We start from the raw sequence: 24,760 nt of genomic DNA on the forward strand, positions 1-24,760 counted from the left end.
TTTTTTATGGTGGCAGGGGAAAATATTTTATAATTATGCTTTGTGCTTTTTATCTTCCACTCAATAAATGCTTGGTAAATATTTGTTTTATTGAATGTGTGAGCCTATTCTAGCTATATTGTGCTTGAACAAAAATCTTAACTGCCTTGTAAGTTAACTGCTAAGAATTTGTCAAAAGTGCAGAGATAACATCAAGAGCTTGTCATGGATAGTACAAAAAGGTCTCTAAGGGCTTGATGGAAGTCTGTAAATTGACTTCCTATGAAAGAGAGTGTAAGAAGTGAAAAAAAGCAAAACAGAGTAGATGTTTTACTCTGTTTGCCAAGGGATTTGTGCTATTTTTTTCCTGTTTTATAAATTTGTCCTAATCTTAAATAATGAAGGGAAAAGAGCACTCTTTTTCAACCAAGGAATCCTTTTTATACTTCTTTTCTATGAAGCCATGTTATGAAAGATTGTTATACAAACTTAAGTGTAGTTTTTCCATCTTCAGTAACAGACCTGATTGCCATCTAGTTACTGGTTCTGATCACATAAGAATGCAAAGCAGCTTGTTCTAATAACTTGTGCAGGCCTATTGGGAGCTAGTATATGGCTTTGAGTCCTTTTGAAGTATTTAACATAATTTGGCAATTCCATTACTCCTTTTATGGACTTCTTGGCATCTATGAACTCTTGGTAGGGAATCACTGTTTTAGAATGAAAAATGTCTCCCAGGAAGTAAATTAGCCGGTAAACAAATGAAACTTCATTTTTTATATGACTTGTAGAGCCTAAATTATTACTCTTTCTGCATAAGTGGCTGCTTTCTAGGCTGCTTTTAGCGAGATTGTTAGAAACAAATGATCGGTGCTGTGAGGAAGAAGCAGCACTCAGGCAAAAAAGTTTTCTCAGCAAGACAATTTGCTTCTGCAAGTATGCTGCTTGCATTAGTCATGATTGCAAGAGCACACCAAACGGGGTGGAGCAGGGGTTCTTATCCCTAATGCACTCCCTACCTCTGTGTCATTCCAACATGGGCTAGGGTAGGACTGCACAATCTTAGCTGACTCAGCTGGATATTGTGAATATTTTCTCTAATAAGAAAGGGAGGGGGAATGTGAGTTACAGATTGGGACTGGTAGGAAGAGTTGTTTACAAGGCAGGTTACTAAGCAGGTAACTAAGCTGGTAAGTAGGGTCGAGAAGGTACAGGGAAATTGTTCTTAGGAACAAAGAACAAGGAAGTTGAACAAGTTAAACCTTTGAAGAGGAACTTACTGTACCTAACAATTCCCCCCTCTTAATTTTTGTAATTCTTCCTCTTCAAACTTTTTTAGCATGTCTTTGCTTTGCTGTTCTGCTTGGTTTTCTAGAAGGAAAAGCTTATCTGAATAGGGTGGAGGAGAGCTAAGAGAGGTTTTGGTAAGTTCTGTGTCTATGAGTCTTTGCAGTAGTCCACGAATGTATGGTATGATACAGCATCCAACAAGAATAAGCACACCTATAACGATTGCAAGAGAAGTAAATATTGAGGACATTAAGCCTTTCCATTTTCCAGACCATTTCTCCATTAGACTTGTAAAGGGATCATTTATTCCAGAATTGCTTGCTAACTCATTGGATAAGGAGGTTAGGTCCTGCAAAGCTTTTGTTACTGTTCTGTCAGGGGCTGTGTTATTAGGAATAAAAGTACATCATTGGACTCCAATCATGACACAGACACCACCTTTTTCTGCTAGCATCGTATCTAGGGCTATCCTGTTTTCCCAGACTATTTAGTTAATGGGACCTAATTGGTCGGCTGTTCCCTTAATGGCATGTCTTGTGTAGTTAACAAACCTTTGTTGGTTGTAATAAATGTAGTTTATCCAATCTACATTTTTATTTACAGTTGACCACCAAAACAGCACAGATTCAAATCCTGCAGCTGTTTGATTTCGGGCCTTAAATTTATCTGGTACCCCTCGTAGAACTCCAGTAGCATCTATATAAATGTGGGAGTCAAAGGACCCATGAAGGTCACTTCTTCTCTTCTGATTTTCTCTTCTATTATGTTAATGGAATGCTAGGGTGAAAGGGATGGCCAGTTGGACTAGAGCACAAGTACCACTCCAGTTACTTGGCAGAGTGTCCAGTAAGGGTCCACCACAATACCACCATACGTATGCGCGAGGATGAACAAGGGCAGACTGACTGGTAAGCTCTTGGGAGAGTTTAAGTTCACCACATCCCTTTAGGTCTTCATGAAATGCCAAGTTTTCCCCTTGTTGTGAGAGACCCGAGGTAAAAATTGGTGTCAATAGATGGAGGCTGGATGGCCCTCAGGGACTGACCTGCAGGGTGTTGGACTTTAGGGAATAGCAGAGAGAGAGCTTGGCAAGATTCATTACCCCAGGCTGTGGGGTCTTGGAGAAGAGCTACCATACATCTCATGCCCAGTTGGCTGGAAGACCATCCGAGTGGAAAGGGGACAACCTGGGCCTCTGGCCTACTGTGCGCACAAGTGTAACAGTTGCTTTTGTTTAGAATGCGGACAGAATATTTAATCCATTCTAACCAAGCATTTGCGTCTTGGTACCCTGTCTCAGTTGCTATGGTTTGTTTCAAATTTTTAACTTCTACAATGGCTTACCTTGATTTTATCCTTGGTTGGAGGAAGAACAGCGGTTTCGTTGAGAGAGAGTGTAGAAGGAGGTGGAGGAGGTGAGAAAGTAATGAAATGCATTTCAAAGGATTCTATAAGATGTGTCCCTGCTATTTTGGCTCCTATGCCGTATAAGCGACTTAAAGTAGGTTTAGGGTTGGCAGAAGTGGGGATAAGAATAGAAATTTGCACTGGCAGTCAGGGGGTGGGGAATGTTTCCTTTAACAAAGCAAACATGGTTTTAGAGACTTACAACTGCCTGTTGACAAAGCCCTGATGTTCAGTTGTCCACATAATATCATTCCAGCTGTGGCAGGCCTGTTTCCCTACATTTCTTAAAGAACAAGAGTCGTAATGGGGGAGGCTTTTGTCTGAAAGGGACGGAGATACTTCTCTGAGGCTGAGAGTTGCTTTTGACTTTGGAGATCTCCACAGGATATAACAAGGCAAGCATCAAAGGTAATAGTTTGGGGTGAGCTCGACGTAGTTACATTAATAACGAGAGGACTAGCAATAGAAGGGGAAAAGAAATATAGCATAAGAGGATCAAACCCGTTTTAGCTTTAACGTGGTTGGAATTGGCCCTGAAATAGCTGTCCATGATTCTGGAGTGGGTGGTGCTCTTTTGACTCAGGTATGGTGAGTCCATTCTTTTTCAGTGGTGTGGACGGCTGTCTCAGTCATTAGAAACACTAGATAATGTCCCTCCCAGGTGGGCTTGAGCTTCCTTTCTTTCTGACCTTTGATGAGAATGTGGTCACTGTCCGGGCTGGTGGTGGTGAACTGGAAATTCAAGGGGTGGTGTATGTGCCAAGAGGCCTTTAGTCCTAAGGAAAGAGAAAGTGGAGGATAGACCAAGTATATAGTTCTTGAGAAACAGATCTTTTGTTTTGAATGAGGAATGTCAGCAGTGGAGTGTAGATAAGGCAACTCATACAGCATTTCATAAGGAGGTAAGCCGACATCTTTCCTAGGGGCAGTTCGGAATCTTCACAAGGCAATGGGGAGGCATTTAGTCCATGGCAACCGAGTCTCTAGGACTAATTTGGTTAGGTGGTTTTTCAGAGTCTGATTCATTCTTTCTACTCTTCCTGATGAAGGTGGGTGCCAGGGGTTATGGTAGTCCCATGTTATATCTAGTACTTGGGCTAGTTTCTTAAGAACATGTGCAGTGAAATGAGTCCTATTGTCTGAATCAGCATTTTCTATTAATCCAAACCTGGGTATAATATTTTCAACTAATGCCTTGAGTACATTACTAGCAGTTGCACTTGAAAAGGGAATAGCTTCTACCCAATGAGTAAGGCGATCTATCACTAATAAATATTTTAAGTGACCAATTGGGGGCATTTCGGTGTAATCAATTTGGACACTTTGGAACAGCCTTAATCCTGGATTTCTCCCTCCAACAGGTGGTTTTCTGAGGATCTGCTTATTAGTCTTCTTACATACTAGGCAACTATCTGTAACTTGTCTTGCCAAAATATAAATTCCTATACATCTGTAGACCCCGAGGACTGCATCACACTTAGCTTGAGGTCCCTAATGAGTCCCTTGATGCAGATGAGAGAGAATTTCCCTCATGAGGGGTTTGGATAACATTTCTCTTTGGTCTGGTGACACCCATTTCCCTTCTGAATTTTCTTTGGCTCCTATTTTTGTTAATTTTTCCTTTTCAGCGGGAGAAAAGATGGGGACTGCAGTCGAGGGAGGAAGGCAAGGGGCTAAGTGAAAAACAGGCATTTTCAGAGGAAACGGCAGTGTGTTTGGCTATTTGATCTGCTAGGTTATTCCTTCCGCTTTGAAAAGAAAGACCTTTCTGATGTCCTGGAACATGGACAATAGCTATTCTGGCAGCTGCAGGTTATCTAATACTTGGGTGATTAATTCTTTGTGGCCCAGGTCTTGGCCTTTGCTATTAATAAGATCTCGTTCAGTCCAAATTTTTCCAAAGGTGTGAGCTACCCCAAAGGCATACTTGGAATCAGTATAAATAGTCCGTTCTTGGTTTTGCAAGTGCTTTAAGGCTTGATTTAATGCAAACAATTCATTCACATGTTTGGGCAGACCAATTATTTGGCAGTCTTCCTGACTCTACTTCTTCAAGTGCCTCCCCATCTACTACTGAGTACCTATTATGCCTTTTTCCTTCAGTTACTTGGGAAGAGCCATCTATAAATAAGTCCTGCCCCGTTTTGTAAGGGGTCTCTCTTAAATCAGGCCTAACTTTTGTATGATCATTAAATCTAAACACTCATGCTCAGGTCTCTTTAGATTTGGATCTCCAGTCAGGAAACCTCTTGGTTAAGTGAATTATCAGTGGTTAGTGTTAAATGATCTCTTTCTAACACGATAGCTTCATACTTTAAAATTCTCAAGTCAGTAAGCCACCTTCCTGCCTTTTAATTTAAGATGGTTCTAACCTGATGGGGCGTGCTTACAACTAACTTTCCCCCAAAGGTTAGTTTTCTGCTTTCTTTAGTTAACAAGGTGATAGCTGCAATGGATTGAAACATTCAGGCCATCCACAGGTTACTGGATCTAAAACTTTTGATAGGAGATCCATGGGTTGCTGGTGACCTCCGTGTTCTTGGGTAAGGACCCCTAAAGCTACCCCCTTATTTATGTTAACAGAAAGGTGAAATGGCTTTTCTAGGGAAGGCAAAGCTAAAACAGAGGCAGTTATAAGCAGATGTTTTAGCTCCTCAACCTGGTGGAGTTCTTCAGAAGTCCAGAGGAGAGGGTCAGGCTTTTCTTGGGTGATTTTTAGGTAGAGAGGCTTTATGACAAGGGCATATGAGTCAATCCATAAGCGGCAATATCCGGCTATCCCTAGGAATTTTCTGAGTTCTTGTTTAGTCTTAGGCAATGGTATGGATACAATCCCTTCAACCCTCTCAGGCCCTATCCTTCGTTTGCCGTTACTTATTAAGTGTCCTAGCTATTTAACTTCAGGCTCTATGAATTGAAGCTTTCTCTTTGAAACCCATAGCCCCTCTCCTTACAAATGGTTAAGGATATGGATGGAGAAAGCAGATACCTTTTCTATAGCCTAACTGGATATTAATAAGTCATCTACGTACTGGAGCAGACATATACATTTTGGGGTATAAACTTGTTCTAACACTTGTTCTAGAATTTGACCAAAGAGATTAGGGGAATCTGTGAAGCCTTGGGGTAGAACTGTCTATCGATACTGTTGCTGTCATCCAGAATGGGGATCTTCCCATTCGAAAGCAAAAATGTCTCAGCTGTCCTCATCCAAGGAGCATGCTCAAAAGGCATCTTTTAAACCTATTACTGTAAACCATTGATGTTCATATGGAATTTTACTGAGAATGGTTGAAGGATTAGGGACAACAGGATGGGTAGTCTACACTGTCTGGTTGATGGCCCAGAGGTCTTATGCTAGTCGACATGACCTATCTGGTTTCTTCACAGGCAGTATTGGGGTGTTACAAGGGGACATACAGGGTTCAAGGAGCCCATCCTTGATGAGGCTTTCAATTACAGGTTTCAGGCCTATTCTGCCTTCTAAAGGAATAGGATATTGCTTTCTTCTTACTATTTCTCCAGGGGTTTTTAACTTTATATGTATAGGGGGAATTTGGAGTTTTCCCCAATTTCCTTCCCTTGCCCAAACATCAGGATGAATGTATGTTTCTTCTGCAGTGGTGAGCAGGTTTAATGAAGTGTAGAATCCTTCTGAGCCAATACGTAAACCTATACCTAGTTTTAACATTAAGTTTCTTCCTAATAGATTAGTTCCTGCCTCTGAAATTAACAAAAATTCAACATTAGCTGAGCAGTTTTTACATCTAATTTCTGTTTCTTTTAAAATTTTTAGTTTGATTCCCTCTCCTTTTACCCCTGAGACTACAAGCTCCTCTGAGGACCAGGTTATATTGTGGGGGAAGGTAACAAACAGAGGAGCAGGCTGCTCCTGAGTCTACTAAAAAGGTCATAAGCTCAGATTTGGGTTCCACTTCTAAATTTATCAAGGGCTCTTGGTGGGATTCAAGGTAAAAGAGACAGAGCCCCTAACCCCCCTATTCCTCCTCAAAGGTCGTAAGTGGGACGACTTCTCTTTCTGATTTTAATTCGGGACAATACCTCTTGAAGTGGCCTACTTTCTCACAATTGAAGCATTGATTCTGTCTCTTCTCTCTATTTTTGGGTTTCTCGGCTTTGCCTCTTTATGTTCTTTATATGGCTTAGGAAGTGGGGGCCTAGGATCTTTGTAGGTTTTGGCTCTCGGGAGGCTTTGTTTGGGAGTGTGTGGGTCTCTGGGTAACAGAGAGTAATACTGGTGTGTTTTATCCTTTGGGGCCCCCTGTTGGAAGGTGGATAACATAATTTTCATTTTTTATTTTTGCTTCTCCTCATCCCTCCTTACATATACTTTCTGAGCTTCTCTAAGAAGCTCGTTCATGGGATGGTCCTTCCAATTTCCTATCTTTTGTAATTTCCTTGTGATATCTGGCTGTTAGTAACAAAATGAAGCTTTAACATTCACTGCCTAAGAGGATCTTCTAAATCTAGGCCAGCATATTTTCTCATTTGTTCTTTCAACCTGTCTAAAAGTTCAATAGGCCCTTCATCTTTCCTTTGTTGTATGTCGAATGCTCGAGTAAGATTTTGGGTTCGGAGTACTGACTCCCGAATCCCTTTTATTATCATTTCCCTAAGTTCTTGCATATCCTCTTCAGTGGGCTGCGTTATTATTGTCCCACCGGGGGTCTTGGTTGGGGAATTTTTGATCCGCTGCATGAATGTTTTGGCCAGGAGGGTGTTCATGTTCCCAGGCTACCATAGCAGCTCTACAGATCATGCTTCTTTCTTCCCCTGAGAAAAGGATGCCTAGGATGGACATTAACTCAGCCCAAGTATATATAACTGTGGTCCTAGAAATTGGTTAATTCGATCTGCTATTCCACTGGAGTTGTCTAATAGTGTGGCTTGAACTCTGTTTTTAGGTTTTGGACCTCCGAGCTGGTTAAAGGAGCATTTACAAAGGGAATACCTCCTCCTCGTAGGGACACCTCTCTTCAGGGGAAGAGAGGTGGAGCTAATTCTCCCGAGGTAGAGGGGAAGGGGAAGTTCTGAATATCCCTTTTACATTGCTCTATCTCACATTGAAGTCCTTTCAGGGAAGAGTACTTAGGGTGGTAGTGAGCAGGCTGTTGGGACAATTCCCAAGAGGCAGGGTTATAAAGAGGGGGAACAATGTGGGTAGGAGAAGGGTCTGGGACAACTGCCTCTGCTTGAGGGGGAGGGAGGTTAGGGGTATTGGACGGGGGAAGGTGGTGGAGGAGGTTCCATGTGTTGGTGAGCTGTCTAGGAACAGGGACCTTATCTTTCTCAGAGGAGTTAATTTCTGACTTGCTTTTCAGGATTGATTCCTGAGTCCAAATGAAACAACAATATTTTGTCATTTGCTGCTTTTTCTTGTATTTAGTCCTTTCATTCTCTTTCCAATATTTTAGCATAAGCCCTAGGGGACTATCAGGAGGAATGTTATTGTTGCTAGCTTTATCCTTTTTCTCCCCTGCATTACTTGAGGTATTTCCCATCTTGAAAAGGGATTGGGGTGAGGCTCAATTTCCCCTACTAGAAATTTCTTCCCAGTTACGAGAGGTTTGTATAAGGCTCAACCTCTCCTACTGGAGATTTCTCACCTTTCCTTTCCTTTCCTAGAGGCTCAACCCCCCTGCTGGAGGTTTCTTGCACTTTTCTCCTTTTGCTTCGTCCTTCTCTGGCTGCTTCCCTCACGGGAACGTTGGTTTCCTCTTAGCAATGGCTGTTTCAGTAGAAACCCCGACCCAGACTCCTTTACAGAAGGGCTGCCTTAAGCTTTATAAGGTGACCACAGAACTGCAGATCTGGACTGAACACTTGCTTTGCACTCAATTGTGTGTCTCAACACACACTTTCAATCTCCAAGATATCCCAACCACCAAGAAAATACTTCGTCGCTCTTGTGATGTTTGTTACGTTGGTCTGTGCACATAGTTACCTGGTCACCATGGTATGTGAGGATCCTTTTCTCTTAACTTGTTGGTCTGTTCCTTTCCAGACTGCTGAGAGTCCGGGTTTATTCATCACACTGGGTGGGTCCTGATCCCTCACCATGAGGCCACCTCAATGAGGCAGTGGGATGCTTCTCCTCACTATTGGTGACTGGAGACCCTTTTCTCAGAGGAGAATGGGAATTCCGGACGAGCCCCCAGATTGTTAGAAACAAATGATCAGGCTGGGCGAAGTGGCTCGCCCCTGTAATCCCAGCACTTTGGGAGGCCGAGGCGGGCGGATCATGAAGTCAGGAGATCGAGACCATCCTGGCTAACATGGTGAAACCCCGTCTCTACTAAAAAAAACAAAAAAACAAAAAAATTAGCTGGGCGCAGTGGTGGGTGCCTGTAGTCCCAGCTACTCAGGAGGCTGAGGCAGGAGAATGGCGTGAACCTGGGAGGCGGAGCTTGCAGTGAGCTGAGATCAAGCCACTGTGCTCCACCCTGGGTGACAGAGCGAAACTCTGTCTCAAAAAAAAAAAAAAAAGAAAGAAAAAAGAAACAAATGATTAGTGCTGCAAGGAAGAACCAGCACTCAGGAAAAAAAGTTTTCTCAGCAAGACAACTTACTTCTGCAAAAGAGTGCTGTTTGCATTAGTCACGAATGCAAGAGCACACCGAGCGGGATAGAGCAGGAGTTTATATCCCTAATGCAGTCCCTACCTCTCTGTCATTCCCACATGGGCTGGAGTCGGACTACACAATCTAAGCAGACCTGATTTGCTATGGCGAATATTCTCCCTAATAAGGAAGGGAGAGGGAATGTGAGTTACAGGTTGGGACTGACGGGAAGAGTTGTTTACAAGGCAGGTAACTGAGCAGATAACTAAGCAGGTAAATAGGGGTGAGAAGGTACAGGGAAATTGTTCTTAGGAACAAAGAACAAGGAAGTTGAACAGGTTAAACCTTTGAAGAGGAACTTACTGTACCTAATAAGTTTTTTTGATTGGCTAATTAAATGTCTATTCATTATTGCCAAAAAGTGCCTGCCCCAACAACAAGATACCAAATTTTAGAAAATGTTGGAGCTCTCTCTGAATCTAGGAGGAAGTGAGTAGTTTAGCTTTTATTTAGTAGTTAGGACCTTAAGTAAATCACTTTTTTATTGTGTTTCTGTATAACATAGATAATATTTTTTGCCCTGCAAGAGAGCATATAGAGGAAAGCTCTTTGGCAGCGATACTGTGCCCTATGAATAAAAAAGTGATGGTGTCATTTGTGGCTGAATAACAGTTTATTTTGAGAATGCTTTATGACAGCTTTTCATGGGAAATAAAGCAATGCTGTTAACTTCATCTTGCATTTTTCTCATTTTTACTATGATTAAAAAGTAGTCAGCTTGTACAAAGGAAAGAAACAAACCTTGACTCAGGAGCCTAGGACTTTTTCTTTGGTTTGCCCTCCTGGAACAGATTACCTTTCCAAATTGAATTTGTGGAGGAGCATTGGGAAATATCAGAAATGTCATATTAAGCACCTCAGTGGTACTTTTAATAGAGGAGTTATTCAGAAATTATACTAGGCAGATAGAGAGGGTAAGGAGGCCTCAGTAAGGCTTTCCTTTTTAATAGAAACAACTCCAGAAACATTTCTTTTTCTTTTCTTTTTATCTTTTTTTTGGAGACGGAGTCTCGCTCTGTCACCCAGGCTGGAGTGCAGTGGTGTGATCTCAGCTCACTGCAGCCTCTGCCTCCCAGGTTCAAGTGAATCTCCTGCCTCAGCCTCCTGAGTAGCTGGGACTACAGGCTGCCAAGCTTTGATATGCAAATACCAGTGCTTAGAAACTGTGTCCATTCAACATGGAGATTCCCACCCTCTTCTTCTAGTCACCACCTCAAGGTGACACCTCCAGATGACCCCACGTGTGCAGGACAACATGGTGACCTACATTTGCATATTAAAAGGCTAGGGTGGGAGGGCCACGTTTTTCTCGGGCTGCATGAATGACATGCCTGGTCAAACCAATGCCCTGGGCCCTGTGCACATCAGACACCACCTCCTCCAGCCTCCCAATATAACCGAGTACTGTTCTGCCACACACGGGGCTTTTTCTCTGTTCAGACCCCCCTTTTTCTGTACTGCAGGGAGCCTTTCTTCTTTCTTGCCTATTAAACTTTCTGCTCCTTAAAACCACTCCTGTGTGTCCATGTCGTTTAACTGGCGTGAGACAAAGGACCCCGATGTTTCTCCCGTTTTCAGAGCCATATCACTTTGAGTCCAGAGGAATTATTTTCATTTATCTGACCAATTTATAATATAGAGTCAAATTCCTAGTGGTTATCCTCCCTCATCCCCATTTTTATAGCCTTCCTTGAAAGGAACAGGTATATGAAGAGGACACAGGTTTCCCTTTTGTGAATAGTATATCCCTTAGTATCTTGATTTTTTTTGGTGGGAGTCGGGGGAGTTAAACTTACTTAGACCTGGTAAAGGGCAGTATTTGATACATGTCAGCTAGTTTAGGGTTAGGGAATTGAGTTGAATGGAGATAGTCACTGCCAAATGTAAAGCATGACTGGAGAGCCACAGTGATGAAGCCAGGGTCCCTTTCTCCAGATCCTTTGTAACAGTATTATGTGATCTCTTCTAGAAGATTGTTCTGAAAGATAATGCCAACTCGGAACCTAGGAAACCATCCAGTGGGTTTCTGCAGCTTAGGTGTTTCAAATCCTCATCAGCACGTTTGTTTTCTCTGCCTCAGTTTGCTTACAGTGATGTTCTCAGTAGCTGTAATTGCTGTCTTTGAATACTTAAGCATTTTTTTTTTTTAGCTCACAGGGGTATGTGTGCATTTTTCTTTTACCAAGTGTTAGAACTTTGACTCTGCTTTTGTGGGCTCTGGTTTAGCAACTTGGTTGTTTAGTTGTAAAATGATTAGTAGGGAAAACCGTGGTGTGTGTGTGTGTGTGTGTGTGTGTGTGTATGTGTGTGTGTGTGTGTATTTTAAGTTTCTTTTGTTCTCAGAGCACTTAGAATTTTATATGGAAATTCTATCAATTTACTTGATTCTCCACCCCACATTTCTTGAACAGCAAAGTATGAAGGTAATGCGTCCCATAACCAGCCTTCAGAAGAATTACAGCTGCTGTATCTCTGAACTTCCAAGAAGAAGTTTGTGCATCAATTTTCAAAAAATTATGAAATCCCTGAAGATAGCTGTGTTCTACATTTGGAAAGATACAAAAACTGAACCTTCTAGCAGGCAGTTTTGCTTGCTGGTGCTTGAGATAGAGCCACACATTGGTCTCAGTGGATTTGTGGAGAAAAATAGGTACAGAAAGTTATTTCTAAATAAGACCAAAAATCCTTTTCTTAAGCAGTGACAGGTAAAGGGGTTGTCTTGGCTAATATTGAATTGTGTTGCCTTTGATTGAGACAGTTTTATGGTGGGGATGGTAGTGGTGATAAACTTGTTTGAAATTTGTCCACCTATAGTAAGCTTTGTGGTAGCTGTCACAGACAGCTTCATCCTCACAGGCCCTAAAATTACTATAAAACTAATAGAATGGAGGAGAAACAAAGGACCTGAATAATTAGATGCTTAGATAATTGTTCTGTGTTTTCATAACAAGTGAAAAAGAGCAGTGTTAGAAGTACTTAAACATTCCATGTAAGGAGCACTGCCTGAATTTATATTGTGATTTTAGAGCATCATTCACTGTTTAAAAACAGGCATATTGTGGGTCGTATTTTAAAGACAAATAGAAAACTTATCTTTTCAAGATGGATCTAAAGCTTAACCTTATCAAAATTACAAAATGTGAAGGATATGATTGAAAAATATTAATGCATAGGTTTAAATATTGGTCATCATTTTAGATGTCTTTCAAAATAGGTTGTCTCTTAAATATTAAACTGAACAAACATTGAACTTGTTGTAGAGTTTGTGCTCAAGGTTAAGTTTCCTGGGGTGATGGATATTTTATAATATGGATAACAAAAAGTTCTTAAGAAATTTAGAAAATTTTTAGGCAAAACTAGAAAATAATACTGGTAATTCTACCACTCAGAATGTACCACTATCAGAATTTTGTATCTTTCAGTCATCTGCTCATCTCTTTTCTCCTTTGCTTGTATGTGTTCCCTCTCCCTTAAAAAATCAGATTTTTTTTTGTAATCTGCATTTTCACTCAACAATATTGTAGATCTGTGTCATAAGTTACTCCTCTACAGTGCCTTCAGTTATTGTGTGCTTTGTGTTGGATGACTGTACCATCTAGTCTTTCGTGTTTCCTGGTACAGACTACATAGGGGTGAGAGTGTGTGTGTGTGTGTGTATTTTTTTTCTACCTTAACTAATGCTTTGGACATCAACAGGTAGAGCTAAATCCTTGAAACCTTCCAAGTGGTGGCTTTCAGTTATTGCTGAATTGGTTTTTAGAGATGGAACAAATTATATTGTATGGAAACTTTTTTTTTTTTTTTTTTGAGACAAAGTCTCACCTTGTCACCCAGGCTGGAGGGCAATGGCATGATCTTGGCTCACTACAACCTCCACCTCCCAGGTTCAAGTGATTCTCTTGCCTCAGCCTCCCGAGTAGTTGGGATTACAGGGGCCTGCCACCATGCCCGGCTAATGTTTGTGTTTTTACTAGAGATGGGGTTTCATCATGTTGGCCAGGCTTGTCTCGAACTCCTGACCTCAGGTGATCCACTCACCTTGGTCTCCCAAAGTACTGGGATTACAGGCATGAGCCACCATACCCAGCCTTTTTTTCTTCTAGGTACCAGCTTTTATTTATCAGATTGGTAAAAATGTTAGAAAGCGTGCAATGAAATGGGCATTTTCACAGTCGTGGCAGAAAGTATAATTATCTTTGACTTTCTAGAAAGCAGTCTGGCATTCTAGAAACTTGCCTAACCTCTTCCCATTTAGACAAGATGAATTCTGACAGGACCAGCCTTGTCCCTGTGATTCCATATCTCCCAGAAAGAGAGGTCTAGTCTCAGGGAAAACCCAGATTTTCTTGGCTTAGCCCACCTGACAGCTAATCACTGGAAATGGGGTGGGCCTGTAGAGTCCTTTGGTCAGGTTTTGTGTCAAGAGAGGGATGTGGAAAGATGGGAGAGAGGTAGCAAAACTGGCCTCAGTGGAACTATGTAAGTTAACATAGAATGGCAAAGGAATGTTTCTTCCAAGGAAGAAATTCTAGGGAAGGAATAAAGTAGAGGGGAAGGCAGCAGTTCTCCAAGTTTTGGGGTCAGGATTCCTTTACACTCTTAAAAGTATATTGAGGGCCCAAGGAGCTTTTGTGAATGTAGGTTATATCTATTGGTATTTATCACTAGAAATTAAATCAGAAATACTTAAAATATTCCTTAAAAGCTCACAAAATATTGTTATAAATGCTTTTATAAGAAAATTTCTAAACCCAAGGTAGTACAGTCTTACATCTTTTGCAAATTTCTTTGATGTTTGATATGTCATTTGTACCTGCATTCAATTTATTGTGTGATATTTGCTTGAAAAATTGTGAACAAAGGACAGTCTTATACAGATAGGCATTTCAGATCATTATGGATATTTCTTTTTTCTTTCTTTCTTTTTTTTTTTTTTTTTGAGATGGGGTCTTTCTGTGTCTCCCAGGCTGGAATGCAGTGCTATGATCACGGCTCACTGGAGCCTCATTCTCTGGGGACTCAGGTGCTCCTCCCACCTCAGCCTCCAGAGTAGCTGGGACTACAGGTGTGTACTACCCCACCTTGCTAATTTTTTGTATTTTTTGTAGAGATAGGGTTTTGCCATAGGTATTCAAATAGAAAGTTTTGTTTTTGTTTTAGTATATAAAGAAATATAACTTTCCATGTTGGAAAAATTTTTAAAACCTTTTTTTAATTATAAAACTCATAAGCAACCATTGTTGAGAAAATTGGTAAAGTACAGAAAAAAGAAAAAAATTAAAGTCTCCCATAATTTCTCTATCTAATATAACCACTATTGACTGTTGACATGATGGCCATTTTCTACCAGTATATATTTTTTCTTTGCTATTAAAATACATAACCCTTACACATATGTTTAAATAGTTGAGGTCATATTCCCTATAGTTTTATATTCTTTTTTTTTTTTTTTCTTTGAGACAGAGTCTCGCTCTGTCACCCAGGCTGGAGTGCAGTGCCGTGATCTCGGCTCACTGCAAGCTCCACCTCCTGGGTTCCCACCATTCTCCTGCCTCAGCCTCCCCAGTAGCTGGGACTACAGGCGCCCACCACCATTCCCGGCTATTTTTTTGTATTTTTTAGTAGAGATGGGGTTTCACCGTGTTAGCCAGGATGGTCTCGATCTCCTGACCTCATGGTCTGCCCACCTTGGCCTCCCAAAGTGCTGGGATTACAGGCGTGAGCCACTGTGCCTGGCCCTTTTATATTCTTTTAAAAAGTATTTACTGTATTTTCCTGTGATGTCATAGTCTTTATAGAAAAATAATCATTATTTTCAGTTGACATGATTGTTTACCTAAAAATATCCAAAGGAACCAACTGAGAAAAACAATTTTTAAGATTACTGGTTAAAAGTTCTTTTATATAAAAATCAATAGCCTTCCCCAATGTTAGCTATAATCACATAGAAGATATAGTGATGAAGTATTTTTTCAGGTATTTCAGCAAAAATTAAATACCTAGGAATAAACTTAGATGTGCAGGACTTTTATCAAGGACAGGACAAAATTTTGCTGAGTGGAATGAAAGATTTGCATTCTATGTTCCTGGATGAGCAGATTTCATGTTATAAATATGTTAGTTATCACCATGTCTTCATATTAATTTGTAAATGTAATTTCTGCTGGGCACAGTGGCTCATACCTGTAATCCAAACAGTTTGGGAAGCTGAGGCGGGTAGATGACAATTAGCTGGGTGTCTGTGGCACACACTTGTATTTCCAACTACTCCTGAGGCTGAGGTGGGAGGAGCACTTGAGCCTGGGAGGCAGAGGTTGCAGTGAGCCGAGATCATGCCTGTGAACTCCAGCCTAGGTGACAGAGTGAGACCCTGTCTCAAAAAAAAAAAAAAAAAGCAAGAAAAATGTGTGTGTGTATATATATATTTCATATTTTATAAATATTTATATATATAAATTATATATATACATTTTATATTTTATATATAGTGTGTGTATATATATATACACACACACAAATTTCAGTACAAATTCTGGCAGATTTATTTTTGACACTTGACAAAACGACTCTAAAATTTGTTTAGAAGAATAAATAATAAAAATTAATAAAGTATAGACTCTTTCAACCAGATAGTAGTAAAATATTGTGGACTATTCCTGGGCCAGACAGATAAAGGCAATGGAAGTTTAGAACCAGAGTCATGCAAACGAGAATTTAGTATAAGGAAAAGGTGGTATTTTAACTTAATACTGAAAAGATAGATTATTCTGTAAATGGTTTTAGGAGAACTATTTGAGGAAGTCTGAGTCTTAACTCCAATTTTTGTCAAAATAAGTTACAGTTGGTTTAAACACATCTATTCTTAAAAATTAGAACAGAAGAATATTGGTTTGAAGATATTTTAAGAGTTAAGGCTGAGGCTGGGCACAGTGGTTCACGCCTGTAATCCCAGCACTTTGCGAGGCCAAGGTGGGAGGATTCCTTGAGCCCAGGAGTTTGAGATCAGCCTGGGCAACATAGCAAGACTCTTTCTCTCTCTCTCTCTCTCGATATAGATATACATATAAATATACATATACAAATAGAAAAAAAAAGAGTTAAGTTTTGTATGGAGAGCCATGAAGATAAGAGGTAAAAATTAAAGGCTTGATGGACACATGTTTACATCTCCAGCAAGGGGGTTGATGGGAAAGACTGATAGACATAGCTCCATTACTGCTACCTCCTTTTAGGAAGTTGCTTCTGAACATCTAAAGATATCAGTTTTATAATAGAAATGAGTTATTTTTCAGTGTCTAAAACATCACATGAGATACATACATACATGCATACATACATAAATATGTTTATAAAGTTAAATGAAATAGGATATAAAATTGGGCCTAGTGTTTAAAAGGTAAATATGTTTACATGAAGGAGAAAACAACTCACCTCCCACTCTTAGAGCCTCTGCCAGTTTATCATAGCCTAGTTTCTTGAGAGAATAAGCTACATGTCTTCACCTTTTTTCACTGAGCTCATTATAATCTGGATTCTGCCTTCATCGTTGCACTAAAATTTATCTCCTAGTTGTCAAATCCAGTGGCTCCCCTCTTAGTCCCCAAATTGACCCCTCTGCAGTATTTTGATACTGTTGATCCTTTGTTGAAACATTCCTCCATTCTTAATGTCCACCAATAAAGAGTTGGTTAAATAAAAATTATAGTGTACCGTTTTATAATAGAATATTCTGTTGTTCTGTTGTGGACCAAAAAATGCAGCCAGTCTTTCCATAAGAGCATGTGCAAACTTCTAAGATATATTAAGTAAAAAAGTAAGGCATAAAATATTGTGTATAATCTGACCCCTTTAGTACACAGTGTAAAAACATCTGTGTCTGTGCTTCTTTATACTTACTTTTTTCTCCCCTGGTGAATACAGGAAACTGTGAATAGTACAACACAATTAAAAAAAAAAAACTGTGTGTCTGCTGCACCAGGACCTGTGATAATTGGGTATAAAAGACATGTCCCTGTCCTCTGGGAAGGGACATGATAATCAAATGAGACTTCTGTCGGATTCTTTTCTCCTGTTTTGATCTTATCACCCTGCCTTGGTCTCCTCCGATCTCTTCTTCCTTGTCCTACTTCTTTCTTCTCTTCTCATTCTGTGCTTTCTCTGAGTAATCTTTGACTCCCGTTACTTAAGTCATGACCTGTGTTGCAGGGACTCCTAAATTTGTATTCATCTCCAGAGTTTCAAACCCATATATCTGTCTGTATATCATATATTTAGGGAATCTCACTTGGAGTGACATGGGTGTTCAAAATGATGATATTTAAATTTTCACGTATCCATCTCCTAGCACTCTATCTAGTCACATATGCCTAAACCTGGGAACTGTCTTAATATTCTTTTATATACACCTGTTCTGACCCCCCCAAACTAGTAAATTTCTGAGACCTGTCCTTCTGAATGTCTCTTACAATTTTCCCTGTGATCTCAGTTTCTTCCTCCCATCCCTCAAATGCGTTGTGTGTGTGTGTGGTGGGGGAAGAGAGTAAAATTGAAATTTGTGGAAAACGTACTAGCCTGTCTTTCTTTCTTTCGAGGTGAAGTCTCCCTCTTGTCCCCCTGGCTGGAGTGCAATGGCACAATCTTGGCTCACTGCAACCTCCATCTCCTGGGTTCAAGCAGTTCTCCTGCGTCAGCCTCCTGAGTAGCTGGGATTACAGGCACCTGCCACCATGCCCAGCTAATTTTTGTGTTTTTAGTAGAGACGGGGTTTCATCATGTTGGCCAGGCTGGTCTCGAACTCCTGACCTCAGGTGATCCACCCGCCTTGGCCTCCCAAATTGCTGGGATTACAGGTGTGAGCCACCATGCCTGGCCACTACCCTGTCTTGTTGCTTGGTATGACTCCACTACCCTGCTGCCTCTCTCCCCGTACAGCAGCATAATTTAGGAATCAGAGAGACTGAGGAGGATATATATTATTTAGGTGCACCGGCCCAGTCAGATTAACATCTAAAGGACTGAGCCCTGAACAAAGAGTCAGGTTACCTTTTAAGCATTTTGTGTCGGTCATTATGCCGACAAGGTGTCCGCACTAAGTTCAGTATCAGTATGGTGACCTCCTGGGAACAGGGGGCCATCGGGTTGCCTAAGGGTGAGAGAACTGGCTCAGGTCAGAAGGGGAGCAGGTCAGAATTCCTGCACCAATCGGTAGTGGGACTGTGCCTGGGCAATATAGCAAGATCTTGGTTCTTAAAATTCAAAATAAAGAACAGCTCATTCCCCTCTGGGGAGGGGCTGGCTCAAGATTACACAGTGAGTGTGGGGGCAGAGGTGGGCCCACTGTACCTCCCTTGTTGGGTTGTCTGAGGACCCCTCTGGCCACCCCCCACAGGAGATGGAGGAGGACATCTGGACAGTGAGCAGGAGGCGCCTCGGCCCATGCCGAACATCCCAGGGGACCTGGAGAGCCGGGAGGCCATGGTGAGCCTGACTTTCCCTGCCCCTACTTTGCCACCTTCCTCTGTGGTCCCTCCGAAACCCCCTTATGTTCTTGGTTTCCCCGCCTTCTGATTTCTGTGGACTTTCACTCCTTCCGGGAGCCAGTGGTCAGACACCATTTCACCTGTGACCAACAGGTGCACTCTGTGAGGCCCGAAAGGAAGGGGCTATGCTCCATCTCCCTGCCCCAGTTGTTATGTGTATACCCCTACAAGAATACTCACCTCTTGTCTTCAGGTGGCATTTTTCAACTCCGCTGGAGCCAGTGCCCAGGAGGAACAAAGGGTGTGCTGCCAGCCCCTGGCTCACCCAGTGGCCTCGTCCCAGAAAAAGCCAGAGGTAGCGGCCCCAGCCCCAGAGTGGGGGTGAGTCTGTGTTTGGGGAGACCCACCGGGCCCTGCAGGGGGCCATGGAGAAGCTGCAGGTGAGTAGGTCCTGGCATGGGCCAACAAGGGGGGCGGGGGGGCAGGACAAGGCAGGTGACTCCCGACATGTGACCCCATTATTTTGGCTCCACAGCGACTTTATGGAAGGAGAAGGTGGACCTGAAGGAGCAGGTAGAGAAACTAGAGCTTCAATTCATCCACCTCTCAGGACAGACAGACACCATAGTGAGTAGTGAGCGAGAGGCTAGGGCACCGCTGGGGGAGCTGCCAGGCCGTCCGAGGGGCCCCAGCATCTGAGCCATGTCCTCCTACAGGAAAGTACATCAGCCAGGGGGCAGTGTCAGAGACGCAGCACTGGGAGAGGAGGACATCGTCAGGCTGGCCCAGGACCAGGAGGAGATGAAGGTAGGGTGTGCAACATCTCTGTGGGGGTGGGGGTGGGGGTAAACGTGAACGTGGGTGCCGGCACCGGCATGGCAGCTAACACCCCTTCCTCCAGGTGAACCTGCTGGAGCTGCAGGGCAGGTGTTGCAGTTTGTGGGCGACCACAAGGAGGGGCATGGCAAATTCTGACCATTGCCCAGAACCCTGCTGATGAGCCCACTCTAGGAGCCCCAATAGCCCAGGAGCTTGGGTGTGCTGACAAGCAGGGTGGTGAGTAGAGCCCTCAGGTGGGGTAGGCATATAGGAGCAGGGGAGGATCGAACTGTGCTCAGATTCCCACCCCCCTCCCTCTCTCTGAAGATCTTTGTGAGGTGAGCCTCACTGATAGCGTGGAGGCTGCACCAGGAGAGGACAGGGAGGATTCTCCCCACGACAACCCCACTGCACAGCAGATCCAGCAGCTGCTTCCTGTAATGCAGGACTCCCCAGGAGCACCCAGGCATGGGCAGCAACCCCTGCATGCCATTCTTTTTGGGCTCCCAAGAACAGGGAGATAAACACCACCATCATCTAAGAGCCGGGGAGGGGAAGGCGTAGGTGTGGGCGTGGCAAGGTTCCTGGAAAAGAGGGGCTGGAAGGGAAAGGGGAGGAAGATGGAGGGAGAAGCTGGAGCTTCATAGGTAGTGCCTGGGGGCTGCGGCGGCCCTCCCCACCCCACACACACTGGCCTCTCTCATGGCACCCAGGCAGTCCACCCACAGTTCAGACCAATGCTCAACCCCACCGGCTTCCCTCTTCTCTGGTCACCCCATCTTCCAACCCACTGGCCCAGGGCCACCTCTTGCTTGGGGAGCCCCACCCAACAGCCACCAAGCCTGACAGAAGGAACACTGCTTGAACCAAAATGGTGAAGCTATAAGGGATGGCTGGCTGGAGTGAGTGCCAGAGGCCCCTCTCTGGGCAGTCAGAAAGCCCAGGGTCCACTGAAGGGACCGTGGGGAAGGCAGGGAGGGCAGGTAGCTAGATGCCACTGGCCATAGACTTATAAGTCTAAGAGGGGAGCCTCAACTGGTTGGCGGGGGGCTGCAGGTTGCATAGGTGAGGCTGGGCCCTTCCTGCTGGGAAAAGCAGAAGAGGGAGACTCCGTGGCAGGAAAGGCAGGTGGGCTTGCTAGGCGGAGCTCAGCTGGGCCAGCAGGCACTGTGGTCCCCTTGGCTGAATAGCACAGGTGACCCCTAGGAGCAACAGGCCAAGGTCCGTGAGCCTGCTGGCTGGCAGTAGTGCTTCAGTAGTGCTGGCCAGGGACCCAGCCTTCAGTCACACGCTAGCAGCTGTGATGGTACCTGGGAGGGAGGGAAGGGGGCTGTGTGTCCTTGCATGGCCTATGAAGTGTGTTGTGGGATAACCGTGTGTATTGGACTCTCAGGCTTTTATCCTAGATCACCACTGGATTGCTGACAGATAGAGGAGGTGGGACCCTGACTATCACCCCTAATCTGCAGTGGATTTGGCTCTCGGCACTCCCAGGCTGGGAGCTGGATACCTGCCCTGGCAGCATGGCTCAGACAGCATGACAGGTACGGCGTGCCCAGGATGATGTGCCCAGGCCTCTGGCCGCCTGAGTCCAGCCCCCCACACAACCCCCTCCAAGCTCCCAGCCCCTACACCATAAACCATGAGCTCTGTGCCCTCTCTGATGGTTCCACATCTGCCACCTTGGGCATGGAGCCTGTTGTAAGAGCCCCCAGGCTCAGCCATGGAGACCTTGAGCAGTGGCACTGAGTCCTGTGGCTGGCAGCGAGGGAAGTGAGACAGCCAGCAGCACAAGGACAGAAAGAGGAAAGAGCAAGTCTGCAGCTCTAGAAGGGAGGGGCAGGCAGCCTGGCTCTGAGGCTCCAGGTATGCCCCCTGTGTGGAGCTGGGGCAGCAGGGCAGGCAGACCATTCATGCAGCAGGCAGTGAGGCATGTACCTACCATGGCTGATGCTCCTCAGGGGCCATTGATAGTGATTCTGAAAGACAGCATCAAATCACATGGCAGGTCACATGCATGGGTGGGGCAGGCCTGGGGGTGGCGGACACACGCACACGCCAGATTGTGCACACACATGCTGTGAGGCCCCACAGCCCGCATGCACACTCTTAACACATGCCCACAAACAACACGCATACGTCGCCCTCCCCGCCACCTCCCAATGCCCAGCACTCCCACCGGCCAGCACGTGCCGCATGGATCTGGGGCGTGCAGCCACTCGGCACACTGAAGTACATGCGTGGGCAGAGTCACAACACAGATGCTCACCCGCACACAGAGGCATTTGCACCAGCTCCCTGCACACTCGTGCCTGGCGTGCTCAGAGGACCACCCATGCTGCTCAGGGAGACAGGGCTTGCTCACTAATGTCCAGCTGTCATTTCTCCACCTAAGAGCCTTCCATGACTCCCTACTGCCTACAGCGTTGAATCCCACAAGTCATACTCTTTGGACTTTGAAGGTTCTCCACCCTGTGCCCCACCCTCCCCACAGAGCTCTTCCTCATTCTGTCCCTGTTCCCTGCTTTGGCCAGTGGCTATCCTCAATGTGACCCACACTACACCTCTGCCCACACTGCAGCTCTTTACCCAGTTACCCTCCAGTTGCTCGCCACATATGCCTATCTCAGTCATGCCCCGGACTGCATTGAAGCCAGGCTGCCTTGAAGAAGCTCTCCCAGACAGCCCTTTTCCCCAAGGCAGGGTCATGATTTGCAAAAGGTTTCATGTGTGTGTTAGCAAGACTGGAGTCAGAGCAGGCATCAAACTTTACATCCCATATGTCACACCTCACCATAGACCTGGGTGCCAAATAGCCTGAAGAGTCTGAACTCACGTTGGCAGTTAGGAAAGTGCTCCTACAGCCGCATCTGCGGTTAACATAGCATCCCTATGGCCACTGTCTCCCTTGATCCCCACAGCCATCCTAGGAGAAAGGCAGAATGTCATAATTTGCTAAAAGGGATGCTGAGGCTCTGGGAGGGAAAGGGACTTGCCTAAAGCCCCAGGGTGAAGCAGCATCTCTGGACTCCCAGTCCAGTGATCTTGCCCAATACTTTGCTGCTTGCCTATACCCCTCTAACTTGGTCAACAGCACATCACAGGGCAAGCCCCAATCCCTGCTTCATTTTTATATATGGGCGCTGGTCCCACAGCCCCACTCTCCAGCCATTTGGAAACAAAAACAGATGCTATTGTTCTTCGTTAGAGAACGTGGCCAGTGGAGACAGGGCACACTGGAAATCAGAGTGAATGTTCTTGAAAGAGGGTCATGGGTCAACAAGGCCCAGCCAAAGGATGCAGTAGAACCATTTTCCTTAGAAATCTTTGGGAGTGAAGTAGGCTTCAGCCACTCCCATCCCTGCCCTTGCAGCTACCACTACCCCATTAGTTTAGACAGGGTCGGGCGGGGAGGAGTGTGGAGAAGAAATGAGCTTGCCTGTGGCCCCCAGGCTCCTTCTATCCTAGCTCAGGTCTGGGTGCCATTCTTACACTCGTGTGCTCGCTCACGCACACATCACACACCTTGCTGGTCACACAGTCACAGACTCACCTCTGCTCCTGTGGTCCAGTGGCCGGACACCCCCTGGGATGGCTCAAAGGAGTCAGGACTTGGAAGTGGGGACATCAGGGTAGCTGAAGGAAATCCACACACCCAGAGCATCTCGGAGTTCAGACTCTCAGACCTGCAGTAGGCGCCCCCGGGACTGGGCTAGGAGTTGGACGGAATGGAGGATGGAGGACAGCGAGAAGAAAGGAAGAGAAATGCAAAGTGTGGGCAGCCGCCAAGAGTGAAAATAGAGGGAAGTGTCATGCAAGTGCTGGACAGAAGGCGGCAGGTGGGACGAGCCCCACAGCCCCCTCCTCAAAAACGACCACCTCCAGGACTCAGTGCTCCCTGGGGGGCAGGCTCTGCCAGCCCTCGGCCACACGTGGCTCCGGCACCCATGGTCCCAGTGCCTTGGATGGAGACGGCCAGTTCTGGCGGCCAGATGTGGGGCTCTGGAATCCAGTCCCATTTCCTTCCTGGCGACACCTGTCCAGCGGCCTCTTCGGCCGCATTCAGCCCCTACTTACCTGGGGACCCCGGCTGGGGCACGAGAGCACCAGGGGGGTAGGGCCCAAAGGGATCAGGGGAAGCCTCTGGCCTGGAGGGTACAGGGCACGCTTCCCCAAGGGCGGACCTGGCAGGAGGAAGCCCAGGAGCTGGGCCCTGCCACCCAGGCCGGGCTAGGGACATGGCAGGGCCTGGGCATCCTGGGGCTGGACTTGGGCGACCTGGGAGGCACAGGGGAGAGATGGGCGGCCCCGCCCCAGCGCAGTGCCGGCCACACCCATGCACCGAAGCTCCTCCCTGCCACACCCCAAGGCGGTTGCCGGAGCTTAAGCCCCACCCCCAGTGGCGAGAACATCCCAGCTCCACCCCGCCCCGCAGCCAGTGCTCCTTGTCAAGCTCCCCCCGTCACTCCAGGTGGGAGCCACCCCGGTGAGGGGGGTGTGCCACTTGCCCCCAGGGCACTCCTCTGGGCATCCCGGGTGGGGGATTTTGGGGCCATGGGGGGCAGTCTCTGGTACCTGTGTTCGTCAGGGATGCTCTGCACCTGCAACCAGGTGTCGTCCACGGGCGGGGGCATGGGCATGGTGACAGTGGTCCTGTTGATGTCACTGATGATGCTGAGCGCCTCCTTCAGCGCGTGGTGCGTGTGCAGCATCTCGTCGTGCTGCTGTGCCTGCTCTGCCAACTCCTCCATCAGTGTGTTCTGGTTCCCACACGAGTACATATTGGCCAGTGGCTCCGAGATGATGAACTCCGGGGTCTGAGAGTGGGCAAACAGGGAAGAAGGTTGGGACCTGGTGCCTGTGCCGCCCTGGCTGCCTTGCTGGGCCCTTCTGGGACTGTGCGCTGGACTTGGAGCCCCTTGGAGTATGGCTTTTCACACGGGCTTCTATATCGCTTCGACTGGAAGATCCACCTCCCCACTGCCTTTTCTCACTCAGATGGGGACACCGAGGTCTAGAGGAAAAGACACCTGTCAAATGTCACAGATCTGGGAGGGGACTTAAGACCTATCATGCCAAGAGGACACCTGTCTACTCAGTTTTTTTTTGGCGGGGCGGGGGGCGGTGATAGGGTCTCGCTCTGTC

General features: G+C 45.4%; 2 protein-coding genes across 2 annotated transcripts in view; one reads left to right on the forward strand and one right to left on the reverse strand.

Annotated features, from left to right (window-relative positions):
* The window catches only part of LOC100608518 (golgin subfamily A member 2), a 43,496-nt gene extending 18,797 nt beyond the window's left edge, over positions 1 to 24,699 (forward strand). Inside the window, 6 exon segments of the mRNA XM_063794285.1 lie at positions 18,706 to 18,794; positions 19,050 to 19,171; positions 19,173 to 19,236; positions 19,513 to 19,603; positions 19,698 to 19,852; positions 21,009 to 24,699. Of these exon segments, the coding sequence (XP_063650355.1) occupies positions 18,753 to 18,794; positions 19,050 to 19,171; positions 19,173 to 19,236; positions 19,513 to 19,603; positions 19,698 to 19,771 (393 nt within the window). The 5' untranslated portion in view covers positions 18,706 to 18,752 and the 3' untranslated portion in view covers positions 19,772 to 19,852; positions 21,009 to 24,699.
* Positions 12,731 to 24,760, reverse strand: part of LOC104004447 (chondroitin sulfate proteoglycan 4) — a 28,112-nt gene continuing 16,082 nt past the window's right edge. Inside the window, 5 exon segments of the mRNA XM_063794431.1 lie at positions 12,731 to 20,925; positions 21,558 to 21,594; positions 22,452 to 22,541; positions 23,169 to 23,327; positions 24,191 to 24,432. Coding sequence (XP_063650501.1) covers positions 24,278 to 24,432 — 155 coding nt within the window. The 3' untranslated portion in view covers positions 12,731 to 20,925; positions 21,558 to 21,594; positions 22,452 to 22,541; positions 23,169 to 23,327; positions 24,191 to 24,277.

This window comes from Pan troglodytes, chromosome 16 (assembly GCF_028858775.2).
Source record: "Pan troglodytes isolate AG18354 chromosome 16, NHGRI_mPanTro3-v2.0_pri, whole genome shotgun sequence".
Classification (NCBI taxonomy): Eukaryota; Metazoa; Chordata; class Mammalia; order Primates; family Hominidae; genus Pan; species Pan troglodytes.